The sequence below is a fragment of the Schistosoma mansoni genome (genome assembly GCF_000237925.1).
Source record: "Schistosoma mansoni, WGS project CABG00000000 data, supercontig 0235, strain Puerto Rico, whole genome shotgun sequence".
Taxonomy (NCBI): Eukaryota; Metazoa; Platyhelminthes; class Trematoda; order Strigeidida; family Schistosomatidae; genus Schistosoma; species Schistosoma mansoni.
The window spans coordinates 51,240-64,543 of record NW_017386099.1 but is presented as its reverse complement, the minus strand read 5'-3'; the positions used below and the strand labels follow the sequence as shown (position 1 = coordinate 64,543).

Sequence of the window (13,304 nt, the reverse complement as noted above, 5' to 3'; positions counted from 1 at the left end):
CAACCAGCTGTTTGTCTTCTTCCGTGGTCAAGTGGGTCAGAGTTTTACTGTGAAAATGTAGTTAGACGTTAGCAGAAAGGTGTTAAATGTTTAACCTCCTAGTCCTTTTTTACAAATGGGGTACACGTCTTGCTCATCTTTTCTGTAATTTTGGCCACTTTAAACGGAATTTCCTCAATAATCGTGGATCATTGCGTTACATTGAGTCTTATATCATATTCGATAGGCAAAATGGAGGGTTACGGAAGTCCTGGGCAAACGTCTGCATCAATAAGAGTGCAATTGAGGTTGAACTACAAAAAATATCAAGTGTGAATAGGCACTGATGAAATGCCATTTCCATGCAAATTTCAAGTCTCTTGTGAATTGTACAACATTCGTGAATTGTGTGTATATACGAAGCATTTTTGTGATGCTCAGGCAAGAGGCACGTATTTTCTGTGCAATGTTGGAAAACTCGATATTCAAGACGTGTCAATTAATCACATTTATGTCAAGAAATAGATGACTTGGTCGATGCTCATTGCAATTTATATGAAAAAAAACACTTGTTTTACTTGTCGTGCAAATGCCGGTCACATTTATGGGCAGAATCACTTAAATCTAATTTAGTAGTATCAACTCAGTAAAATTCCGATTAAACTAATTAAAAATGCTGACTTTACTTCCAATAACGTCATAATTGTCATCATTTTAGGTATACGAAAGCATTTTAACTGGTGTAATATCATCCAGTCAAATATAGTATGATCACAATAGAGTCCATTCTGATGTTTAAGGATTAAAGTTCTTCCACTCGGTCTCAGTAATACTGTGAGGTTTCTTTTGTAGTTTCCATTCTCGTTGATCCTTAACTTCTGTTACTTTTTTTCCAATAGTCGGTTTAGATTCTTTTCATTTGTTAGTCGCAAGTGATTGACTTCTCATTAGACTGCATAGTTTCTTGTTTAAGGCAGGTGCAACAGTATTAATCTCTCGAAGGGCTTGTTGTAGCCGGTTGTTCTGATGTTCTGTCTCGTTCATCGAGAAAAAACAATTTGGACACCAATAAATAATTGGCTTTTTAGATTCATGCCAGTCTGAAAGAATTGGTCGGGAGATAATTGGAAGTAGGTGGCTTACTGTTTGGTGCACTTGATCTTCAGTAGTAAGGTCACAGTTCAGAGCCCTGATCGGCCTATTTTGGCTTAGGGGGCCCTGTAGCATTGCAAGCTTTCAAAGTAAAAGTACATTCGCGGAGTTGGTGGAATGGCCTTTGCACCGTGTAACTCTCATCATTTCTTGTAGTATAGGTAGTACGGATGGCAATCAGTGTTGCTGAATTTAACTTTCAATGAATTTGTATCGGTAGTGTAGTTTTGGAAGGGATTAGTTTTCAACTGCTTAACTACGAATCAAAACCTTGTCTTACTTTAGTATACGTAAATGGTTTTCCCGGTGGTTCCTTCTCCCCAAAGTGTGACATGAGCACTAAATTGATTACGGAGTTGTGTCAATGACAATATAATTTGATGGCTTAACACGTAACCTTTTCGATACGTTGTGAATATAGGGAAATTTATCATTATTCTTACTGCTGATTATGCAAATGCTGTTATACTACCCACAATAGGAAAGTAGCTTTGTAATACATAAATAAAGGTTTCTACTTATTGGTTACACTGGGATATTTAACGTGGGGTATGTTTGGATAGTATTGTTTGATGAGACTGATAACTAATCCATGGCGAATATAGAGATTATATACCACTTTTATCTGTTGTAAAAATGAAAACTGATTGTATAAATACTAACCTGTGGACCAGTTAAATGCGTTACAGTAGCCTATATAAAAGTTGTCATTCTGAAAAGACAACTTTTCTTTTGAGGCTATTTTATTTGGATGTTTTCTGCGATATCAGCATCAATTGCTAAATGGTTGGCTATTTTCATAGTTGAAATCATGAGTCAATTGAAGCTAGACCACCATGGAATCGTGGATGCGCACTGCTGAAGAGTCGAATAATAGAGCGAAACGGCCGCCCAGTGCTTCCAGGTTTCCCATGGTGGTGTAGCTTCAATTGACTCAAGATTTCAACTGGTGTTCTGCTAAGATGCGACCATTGGAGTTCAACTATATCTGGTGTGAGACAGTTACTACTACATAATATATAATTAAACAAAACTGAAATTTCTCAGTGCAAAGAACACGGAGAAAGTGAAAATAAAGGCTCATTATAGACCACAAATAAATCAAAACTATCTACATACATTGAGTCATATGTTATTTACTTATCTAATCAAAAATAATTGTAGATACGTTCAACTGGCAGTAATTTACTTAAACCAAACAATAGCTAAACTCTTGGATACTGTTCACAACATTAATAAATTGACTGCTCTAACTAACGACTATAACCAGGTTACTAAGTTCTGTATCCTCTACTACTTGAAACCATATTATGAGACACTTATGTGGTGTGTAGAAAGCTGTAAAATGTCAACTGAAATCTAATCCTAGCTTCTACCTTGACGTGTTAGTCGGGCTTACCTGCCGTGGTGACTCAACTGAGTCATATTAGCTGATAAGCATGTTCCTTCAGGTCCTACCGTGCCAGACAGGTCAGTAGGAGGATGGTAAGAGTAAAATCAAAAAATTAAGGTCCGAAGGCGAAGTTGTACTGCCAATTGTAGAGGGGTATGAAAGCAGTAGGGTGTTTCCCTCGGACAGCGTCATTAGAGATGCTACCTCCTCACAACGGAAAGAAAAGCTTAGAATAACTCGACCCTAGAAATTTTACACTTCACCCTACCCCACAGATTTCCGTCTCTGGCAGTAAGTCCTTTTAAATTGCGGGGCTAGCACCAAAAACTTCCCATGTAAAGGCCCTGCTCAACCGGCATCAAGTAGTTGTCTCTTGGACTCTGTAGTCAAGCTACAAAGTCTCTAAGGAAACCACTAATTCAGCTTCTTTTTCAGGTCTCTCAAGAAGAAATATCCTTCCATGGTGTGGGCAGCCGGGAAGCGATAGCCACCTCCATACCTCTATCCAGCACCCAAGATCATCTGGTTGAGTACAATACGTTTCGATCATTGAACAACAATAGTTTAGCATATAACAAACACTTCTCATATATTTCTATCACCCCGCACCACTAGTACTAGTGATTTGAGTTCACAAAATTCTGTTACTGGACTCCTCAGATCACTCTCTAAACTACATGTTGGGGCTTTTAATGTTCGAAGCTTGTGTCATATAGGGCAACAGGCTTCTTTAACTTGGACTTTAAAATCTTGAGTCGTCGTTAGACTGGATATCAATAGACAGTCGCTTCTACACTGTTCGATTAAACCTAACAGTAAGGACTGGAAAAAAGTGTCACACCGTTTCCTTGTCGTTGTCTCTGATTGTACTCCCGCTGAATGAATAAGAAGTTATCCAACCTCCGTCAAAAAGCCAAACGCTCTGATTTGGTAGTAGTGGCAATTGATTTTGATATTAAAGTAGCTAAACTAAACCTAACCGAAAGGCACTTAGGTGAATCTTACGTTTTCGCAGCTCAGTAAACAGATTGTGGCAACCGTCTGTTAAAACTATACCCAGATAACCTTCTAATCCTGTAAAACATCAACTTTAAACATAAAGAGAAGCATCGTCTGACGTGGTGATGGACTCAAAGAGATCACATTGCCATAAGCCATCGTTGGATGGGATGGATTAAAAATTGTTACTCATTCTGAAACACATGCTTGGATTCAGATCATGTTCTAAATCGAGCACGTATTTGTCTGCGTCTTACTGAACATAGGAAAGAAAACCCTTTAGAGTTCAACCTAATGATGAAAAAGACAAGAATATATTTCTGGGCTAACTAGAGAAGGAGCTAGTTAATAGTCAAAATGATATCCACCACGAGGTAGCGTGGTATGATATTCAAAAATGCTGTGGAAACAACAGTGATATATACTAGTAACTTAAAACCAAAGGTTAGGAAAAATCAGTGGATTTTAGCGGTGTCTACAGCACTGATAGATTCTCGGAAACTCACACCTGGCTCAAAATACGATGAGGAGCAGAAGCAACTTAAAAGTAGCTTAGGTAACAATCTTGAGCAGTGGTTGGTAGTGAAAGCAGAAGAGATGAAAAAGGCAACAGCGAATGGTAACAGTAGACAACTGTTCATAATTATCAAGGAAACAGGTATTACAAGTAAAGCTGTTAGTGAAACTATCTTGGAAAAAGGTGGGACTATCATTCATTCTCAATCCAAGAGATTGAAATGATGAGCAAAACACTTTAGGGGACAATTCAATTGGCCTTCAGCCACACTTTAGTTACCCATTATCTCCAATCGACCTAAATGACAAACTGATGTAAGTCGTCCGACTCTTTGTGATGTTGTTAAGGCTATAAGTAGTCTAAAGCGTGAGAGAGCAGCTGGATACGATGGACTAATTCTTAAAATTCACAAGATTGGTGGCCCAGTTTTAAATATTAGATTGACTGAAATCTTAGTCAGAGTCTGGTAGCTGGAAATCATTCCATCTAACTGGTCTCGATCGCTGATCGTTCCAATCTATAAGAAAGCAAAAATCCTCTTTTAACAATCACAGAGGAAACAGTTTAACTAATATAGTGTCTAAAATATTCGCCTCAGTAAAACTTCGACGTCTAACTAAGAATTATGAAGGGAAAACCCGAGAAAACTATTCTGGTTTCAGACCTGGACGTGGATGTATAGACCAAATATTCACTTTTCAGCCGATTTTGGAATATAGACGTACTTTTCGACGTCCGAGACTATTTTCGTATTCTTTGACCCTAAGGCGTGGTTCAACTCCATTAATCTCGAGGTTCTGTGGTTTCTGTCACTGGAAGGTGTACCAACGAAGCAGGTTAACTTTGTACAGACTCTACTCGTACACTACTGGTCGAGTCAGAGCTTGTGGCGAATATTCATCAAAACTGGTTACATCAATTGGTCTCCGTCAGGGTTGTCCACTCTCCCCATTTTTATTTAACTTTGTCATAAACATGCTTTAAGAGATAACAGTTTCATCGTCTGACTTATGGATTGATCTTATACCAGAAGATCCACTTGTTGACTTGGAATACGCAGATGATATAGTTATGTTTGAAGACGCTGAAAAATGCAGTATTCTGACTATCTTAAGCAACAATATTAGCATATTTGAGGTGCTATTTTCTCTGCAAATGTAAAATGTTACTTTAGAATTAGCTTGCGTCATTGCCTGGATTAGTGATGGGTAGTGAAGTAGTTGAACACACCGACCGCTTCACTTATCTTGAGTCTCGTCGGCACTGACGGTTTGGTGTTTGACGAAATCTCGGCATAGATTAAGAAGACTGGACTGGCTTTTATAAACTTGTGTCACTTATGTTGTAGACGAGATATCCGTCTCCAAATCAAAGAGCGAGTTTACTGCTCAGCAGTTTGCTCCACTCAACTTTATGGATGTGAAACATGGTCATTAAGAATAGAGGATATTCGTGAGTTGCTAGTATTCAATAATAGGTGTCTACGAAGCATTGCTAGTGTATTTTTGGATCCTGGAGTAAGCGATGCCTGGGTTAGGAATAGAGAGCTATATTAAGATGGTAAATCGACTGATGAGGTAGTAAATCTTCACCAAGTGAGGTGGTTGGGATGTGTTACATATCCCCAAACGCTTCCTTCCACCGTTGAGCGTTGTCTTTTGGTGTAGGGTTAGGCTGTAAGAAAGCGAGGGACGACCAAAATAAAACATGGCATCAGTCGATGGAGTCACTGACAATTTGACTTGGTCATGTTAATAGATGTAGACCACCTGGTTGGGGTCTGTGTGATTATCGTTACCAATGATTAGATACTTTAAATGACATGGTTCAAAATTGCTTGCAATGATGCAGGTTCATCTTTTCCTTATCAACCCCAAATTCTGGTATTCTAGATTCCTTATGATGTTTTCATTTCACTAACTTTTGTTTCCTTCCCGAATCCTAGCTTCGGTGCCTAATCATTTTAATCATCTCTGATAGTGCACCTACCTTTTCCATTATGGGATTTGGATTGACAATGTCATCTCTTTATGCTTATGGGATATGGCAACTCGAACCGATGTACATATGTACCTAGTTTTACGTTGTGACTGACTCACTGATTTAGTTATTGATCAAATGCTACTCTCCACCCTCATCTGAGTATCATTAATTTTTGTAATTCCCACTCAATCTATGACTTGATAACTGCGTTAGAATTTGTCATACTGTATTTTTTAATCTGCTAAAATAGCTCAAACCATAACTTAATAGTGCACTATATAACAAATATATTTGTTGTGTTCGCACGAAGACGTTTGTGTCACTCATTAATGAGTAGGTGCATCCGTATGACCTTCCTGAATCAGCTGATTTAACGTTGAAAGCACTCATACAATTTTCTTCCATTGTTTTTTTTTTGTCGCATAACACACAAAACTACAGAATGCAAACAAACGAACATATTAATGGCACCACTGAGACAGAAGACATTTCATTTATGGAGAGTGGAACGGATATTTTGGATTTTTTAAACACATCTGATACAGAGAATGAAGATGTAAAAGATATTATTGGAAATGAACCAGATAAAAGTACTGAAGAAGATCCATGCAATGAAGAAGCATCTTCCTTAACACTTTCCATAACAAATGTAGTTGTTATGGCTAGCCTTCAGTGTCACTTACGATTGAAAGAAATAGCCAGGACTAGTGTTAATGTGGAATATAAAGCTCTTCAGAATGTAAGTTTAGACAATTTTTATTTCTTAGTTTTAGAATTTTATGTCTATTATTGGTTTTGAAGGATAGATACTCCCAAATTCTTTTTAGCTTAGTTAAATTACCCGGTAAATTAACTCGTTAGATTCTCACGAGTAGCTAAATGTCTTGATGATACGCTATTTTGGGTATCATTTCTATTCATTTTATTTAAATACTAGTCGCGAATCGACATAAGTTAAAATGCATAAAAACTAGGCAATGCCAAACAGTGTACACCACTTTAGTCTGCAGTTATATGTATAATTATATTTAACAACAACAACGGTACTATTTACAAGTCAGTTAACGTTCTAGCATTTGAATTTGTGGAGATTTATTTTTGATATTATCATAACTAGAAGTTTAAATATCATTTATTTTATGGAAAGATTCGATAGTTCTGTGAGTTTATGTTCTGGAATCACGATAATATGAAAAAAACATAGAAAAAATTATATTGACTACTTAAAAGTTCTCTTACTAACTCACTAGCGGAAATCAGTGTGCTTGGTTTCGAGCTACAATGTGTGATGGTTAACGATATCCGGTTGTCCAAACAAAAGTGAGTGAAGTAGGGCTCCAGCCTAAGATTTATTGGCTGAGTCGAACGCCTTAGTCATTGAACTACGGCTCCACGATTCGTAAATCGAACAAACTGTCTCCGAGTACTGTGTTGTGCTCCTCCAACTGCTGGCTTGCACGTGAACACCGGTTTTTGATCATTAACATGATATCTTTATGCAATTCCTAGTTTATAATCAGTAGTTTACTAATAGTAATAACAATAATGTAATTTACTTACTAAGTATGGGTATATGTATTAGGCTATAATCAATACTATTTGTATAAAAGCTAATTATCCTGTCTAGCTGCTTCAATAAGTGTGACTAATTTTCATTATAATTTAAAAGCTGATCACTTAGGAAGTTTAATTTATTTATATGGTTAAGTAAGAGTAAAACATTGCCAGCCCTTGTATAATAAATTTATAGATATTCAATAGGCTTTATTTGTTGAGTCATATGATTAGATTCGGTTGCGTCGACTTTTTTTTCTGAGCACAGAATTTCGTATAATTATATGATATTCACTACCTGTTTCCAATATTTATCATATATTTCCAAACCTTTAGTATTATCACAATTTTTTTTGGTTTCTCTTCATTTAATTAAAATAACTCATTGTATCATTGAATAAGAATAAAGAGAATTCAGCGAAGATCTGCACAATTACATTTTTTGTTCAACCTTTTTACACGATACAATGAGTGTGCATTCACGACTCTGAGTATATATCAATGTAAATAATCAGTAATACAGTCCTATTGCAACCATATATTGCTTAAATGAAGTTATATTAGACTACCTAGTTGAAGGCTTCTCTCCTAATGTGAATCTTGATATAATACCGAAAGATATTATTTTTTCAAGTCCATTACCGTTTGTTGTACATCCGTTTTAAGTTCTCGATCTTTAAGAATTCAATAATATCGATATTTTTTATTCTGTTGATTTTCATAAATATATAGCATGTTATAATGCGTTTACGATCACCGTATACAGTAGCAACAATTTGGTCTAGCGGAAAAATTTGGTGTACCGGGGCTAATTCGTAAGCAATAACAGTCTCAGTAATTTTTCCATGCATTTATTTTTTCCCATATAGCTGTACCATATGTCAAACATTTTACGTTTTATCAGTGTCCATAATGTACTATATCTGATCATTTCTGAACTATTGTTTCGTATCCACTCATTTCATTAGGCTATTTGAATTTGTTAACAACTGTATTTGAATATCCAAGTTAAATCTTTTGTGGTTTTGACTAATTGATGTATAAATGTGTGTAATCAAGATGAATTAACTAGTGTGGTATGCATGGTTGTTCGTTAGCAATTACACTTTATCTGTGTGCTTCCAAAAGTTGTACAAATTAGAAATTCATAAACTGTGTTAGTTATTCAATCTGTTGGTATTTACAATTAAAAAATGGTTTATTTGTATTACTGCACAAATCATAAATATGATAGATATCTTACTTACATGTGATATATAACAAATGGAAGTATTTGTGTGGCAATAGCTCATAAGTTATATATTTAAGCATTCAAATGTAGAGTGGTGGATTAATGATTAAAACACTTAACTTCCAGTGATAAATACCATGTTCAGACTCTGCTACATCTAATTTAGTTTGAACAGTCAGGAAGTATCGATAGTGTGGTTTATGATGTAGCACATAAGCCTGAACGTAGTAAGTTTTATTTATTTATTTATTTAAACACATATATATTGGTACAAAAGGGCACCAGATACATATGCACCACACAAAATAATGAAAGTAGGAAGAGAAGGGATGAAAAGATAAGGCGGACTGAAATGTACAACCAGAAGACTCTTTCAGTTAAAAAAGTTAGAACCACTCTTTATGTAGAAAGTAAAAGAAGGTTACAACAGGTTCGCCACTGGCTTCTATTCTGAGCCATATCTGATAACGTCTCTAGCCACTGTGTTGCACCATCTCTCGGACCCCAGCCAGGGAGTCGTGAAGGACCAACAGAGGCTAGCCCTTTGCAGCTTTCTTTCATGCCACGACACCATGTCATACACTGACCTCCTCTCCGCTTTTTCCAACCAGTCCCAGAGTCGGCAAATAATGCACGACGTGGAAGTCTCTGGGACGACATTCGTAAAACATGTCCAAGCCACCGAAGTCGGTGTTTCAAGATGGTGACACCAATTGGATTATCGTTTCTGAGCCCAAACACACGATGCCGGACCTCTGCATTACTAACATGGTGTTGCCACTGTATGTCAGCAATCCTTCGGAGACAACGATGATCGAACACAGAGAGTCCGACCGTTGCTGCTACCTTGACGTGGTGGTCGGGCTTGCCTATCGTGATGAAGCAATCGAGCTATGCTGGCTGGAACAATCGTTCCTCGAGGTACTACCACGCCAGACAGGTCGTTTGAAGAGCGGTAAGACTAAAAGCAGCAATCCCAAGGTCCGAAGGCGAAGTCGTACTGCCGACTGTACAGAGGTGTGACGGCAGTAAGGTGTTTCCTTCAGACAACCAGCATGACAGCGATGCTGCCTTCCCATAAGGAGGGGTGGGGTTAGAAAAGGTCGACCCTAAAAATGCACACCTCGCCTTATCCCACGGATTTCCGTCTCCGGCGGTAAGGTCCTTTGAAGAACGGAGCTAACACAAAAAGGTCGTGTGTGACCGACCTCAAGCAGTTGTCCCTTGGGCAATGCGGTCACGCTCTCAGGTCATTAAGACCACTTCTAACCCAATTTCCTTTTCAGGTACCTCTAGAGGAACCCTTCCACGGTGTGGGCAACCGGGAAGTGATAACTGCCCTCATACCTCTAACAGCACTGTATTCATAATCAATCTCCTTTTTCAATTCCTACTATTCCTTCTACCTTGACTTTCAACACTAAACTTCCTCTTTCGGTTTCCTCCTCAAGTGTCACCATGGCCAACGATTCTAGTACGCGAAACGCTGTCCCAGGTCTACTAAAACCTCGCTCCAAACTACACATTGGAGCCTTCAACGTACGTACTTTAAGTCAAATCGGTCAACAGGCCTCCTTGGCTAAAACCCTAGAATCTCGTACCATTGATGTATGCTGTGTCTCCGAAACACGCATACAGGATCCTAGTGTGGTCATTCACTTGACCTCACCTCGCCAAAATGGACAGCCAACGAAGTACACTCTCCGTGTATCTGGCGACCCGTTGGCTAGTTCTCGTGGACTTGCAGGTGTAGGCATAGCACTAAGTACAAGGGCAGAACAGGCACTATTAGAATGGATCCCCATTAACAGTCGCCTGTGTGCTGTCCGGCTAAATGGCTCCGTAAGAACTCGGAAGGATAGGGACACACGTCGTTGACTTTTCGTCATTTCTGCCTACGCTCCCACTGACTGCAGCCATGATGAAGTAAAAGATGACTTTTACAGAAAACTCTGAGCTTCTTCAGAAAGCTAAGCGCTCAGACATAGTAGTCGTAGCGGGTGACTTTAATGCCCAGGTAGGCAGTTTAAATCAAACAGAAAGACATTTAGGTGGGTGTTGTAGTATTCCGGCTCAACGAACCGATAATGGTGATCGTCTGCTGCAACTATGCTCAGACAATCGTTTATTTTTAGCAAGCACTAATTTTAAACATAAGGAGAGACATCGTCTAACATGGCGACCACCTGCACCAAACCAACGATGGACTCAAATAGACCATATTGTCATCAGTCATCGTTGGAGAGGCTCAATAGAAGATTGTCGCTCGTATTGGAATACTTGTTTAGACTCTGATCACGCTTTAATACGAGCGCGCATTTGTCTGCGCCTCAATGGACGCAGGAAAAGTACACTAAGAAGACCCATTAGGATTGAACTGGAGGACGAGAAAGCCAAATGCGAATCCCAGAAACAACTGAGTTCACATCTAGGCAGTTCTGTAAACGAGACTGACCCAGATGCTGCTTGGAAAGACACACGAACAGCTGTGGAAACAGCAGTAACATCTATTAGTCATTTAAATCATAGGGCTCCAAAAAACCAGTGGATTTCCTCTAAGTCTATTTCACTGATGGATTCGCGTAAACTCATCCCATCAGGCTCTGAACACGACGAAGAGCGTAAAGAAATTAGATCTAGGTTAACTAAAAGTCTAAGGAACGATCGTGAGCAGTGGTGGGCAACGAAAGCAAAAGAGATGGAAAAGGCAGCGGCTGTAGGCAACACCAGGCAACTATTCAGACTAATAAAATAAACCGGAATTAAGAAGTCAAGTGTAAGTGAGACAATCTCGGAAAAAGACGGAACCCTTATCTGCTCTCAACCCAAACGTTCAGAACGATGGGCGGAACACTTTAAGGAGCAGTTTAGCTGGCCTTCAGCTACTGCACAACTACCCACTATTCCCAGAAAACCTGAATGGAGCGTTGAAGTAGGCCCCCCGACCCTACTTGAAGTTCAAAAGGCTATAGGTAATCTGAAACGAGGAAGACTTAGAATACGCAGATGACATAGTCCTGTTTGGTGAAGACACTGACAAAATGCAGAGTCTTCTGTTGGAACTCAGTAATAATGCCAGGATGTTTGGGATGCGTTTCTCCCCATCCAAATGTAAATTGTTACTCTAGGACTGGCCTGCGTCAACACCTGAACTAAGGATAGGGAGTGAAGTAGTCGAACGCGTGGACAACTTCACTTATCTTGGAAGTCTGATCAGCCCTAATGGGTTGGTGTCTGACGAAATCTCAGCACGGATTCAAAAAGCTCGTTTGGCTTTTGCCAACTTACGTCACCTATGGCGAAGACGAGATCTCCGTCTATCAATTAAGGGACGAGTATACTGCGCAGCAGTTCGTTCTGTTCTACTTTACGGCTGTGAAACATGGCCATTAAGAGTAGAAGATACTCGTAGGTTACTAGTATTTGACCACAGATGCCTCAGAAATATTGCTCGCATCTGCTGGGATAACCGGGTAAGTAATAGTGAGGTTAGACGCAGGGTATTAGGGAACGATGGTAAATCAGTTGATGAGGTCATGAATCTTCATCGACTGAGATGGTTGGGCCACGTGTTACATATGCCTGAACACCGATTACCACGACGCGCCATGCTGACTAGTGTAGGGGATGGTTGGAAGAGAGTTAGTGGCGGCCAAACCAAAACATGGCATCAGTGCTTGAAATCACTAACTTCTAGTCTGAGCCATGTTGTCAGACGCAGACTACCTGGTTGGGGTCCGCGTGACTATCGTAATAAATGGTTGGAGATTCTGTGTGACATGGCTCAGGATCGATCACAATGGCGCAGGTGTATATACCCTTTATCTTCCCTTAAACCTTGAGATTAAAATTGCTTCATAACTTTTTTCCTTCCTATACTATATCCTTATATACAACCTTTCTTTATATACTACCACCACTAAATTAATTACTTATATGAATCCGGTGTCTATCTTGTTGTGCTAACGAGGTATGGCAACTTGGACCGATGCATATATGTGCCTGGTCCTACGTTGTCGCTGACTGACTGACTGAACACAGAGAGTCGTCTGACATCCTCAACTCGGAGAGGCCAGGTTTCACAAGCATAGAGCAAAACTGCTCTCACCGACGCGTTGTAGATCCGACCTTTTACAGCCAGACTAACATCACGAAGGCGCCAAAGATGGCCCAGATTGGCATAAACCGCTCTGGCTTTCATTATACGTGCATCAATCTCATCACTCACGCCACCACCAGCACTTACATAGCTACCTAGATACGCGAACTTCTCAACTACTTCAATCTGCTCACCATCCAGGGTGAGTACAGGATGAGAATCCTGCCAGTCTTGTAGGAGTACTTTGCACTTGGAGGGTGTAAAGCACATGCTGTACCTGCGGACACTGATTGCCAACTGATTAAATGCAGATTGCATGCCTTGGGCATTATCGCACAGTAAGACAATATCATCCGCATACTCAAGGTCGAGAAGTCGTTCTCCAGGCAACATATCC

General features: G+C 39.4%; 1 protein-coding gene across 1 annotated transcript in view; it reads left to right on the top strand.

The window, feature by feature from the left end:
• Smp_087520 (TATA-binding protein-related) overlaps positions 1 to 13,304 on the top strand; it is a 23,025-nt gene continuing 9,721 nt past the window's right edge. Inside the window, exons 1-3 of the mRNA XM_018792629.1 lie at position 1; positions 31 to 6,762; positions 8,310 to 8,392. Of these exons, the coding sequence (XP_018644376.1) occupies positions 6,466 to 6,762; positions 8,310 to 8,392 (380 nt within the window). The 5' untranslated portion in view covers position 1; positions 31 to 6,465. The remainder of the gene's footprint in view (positions 2 to 30; positions 6,763 to 8,309; positions 8,393 to 13,304) is intronic.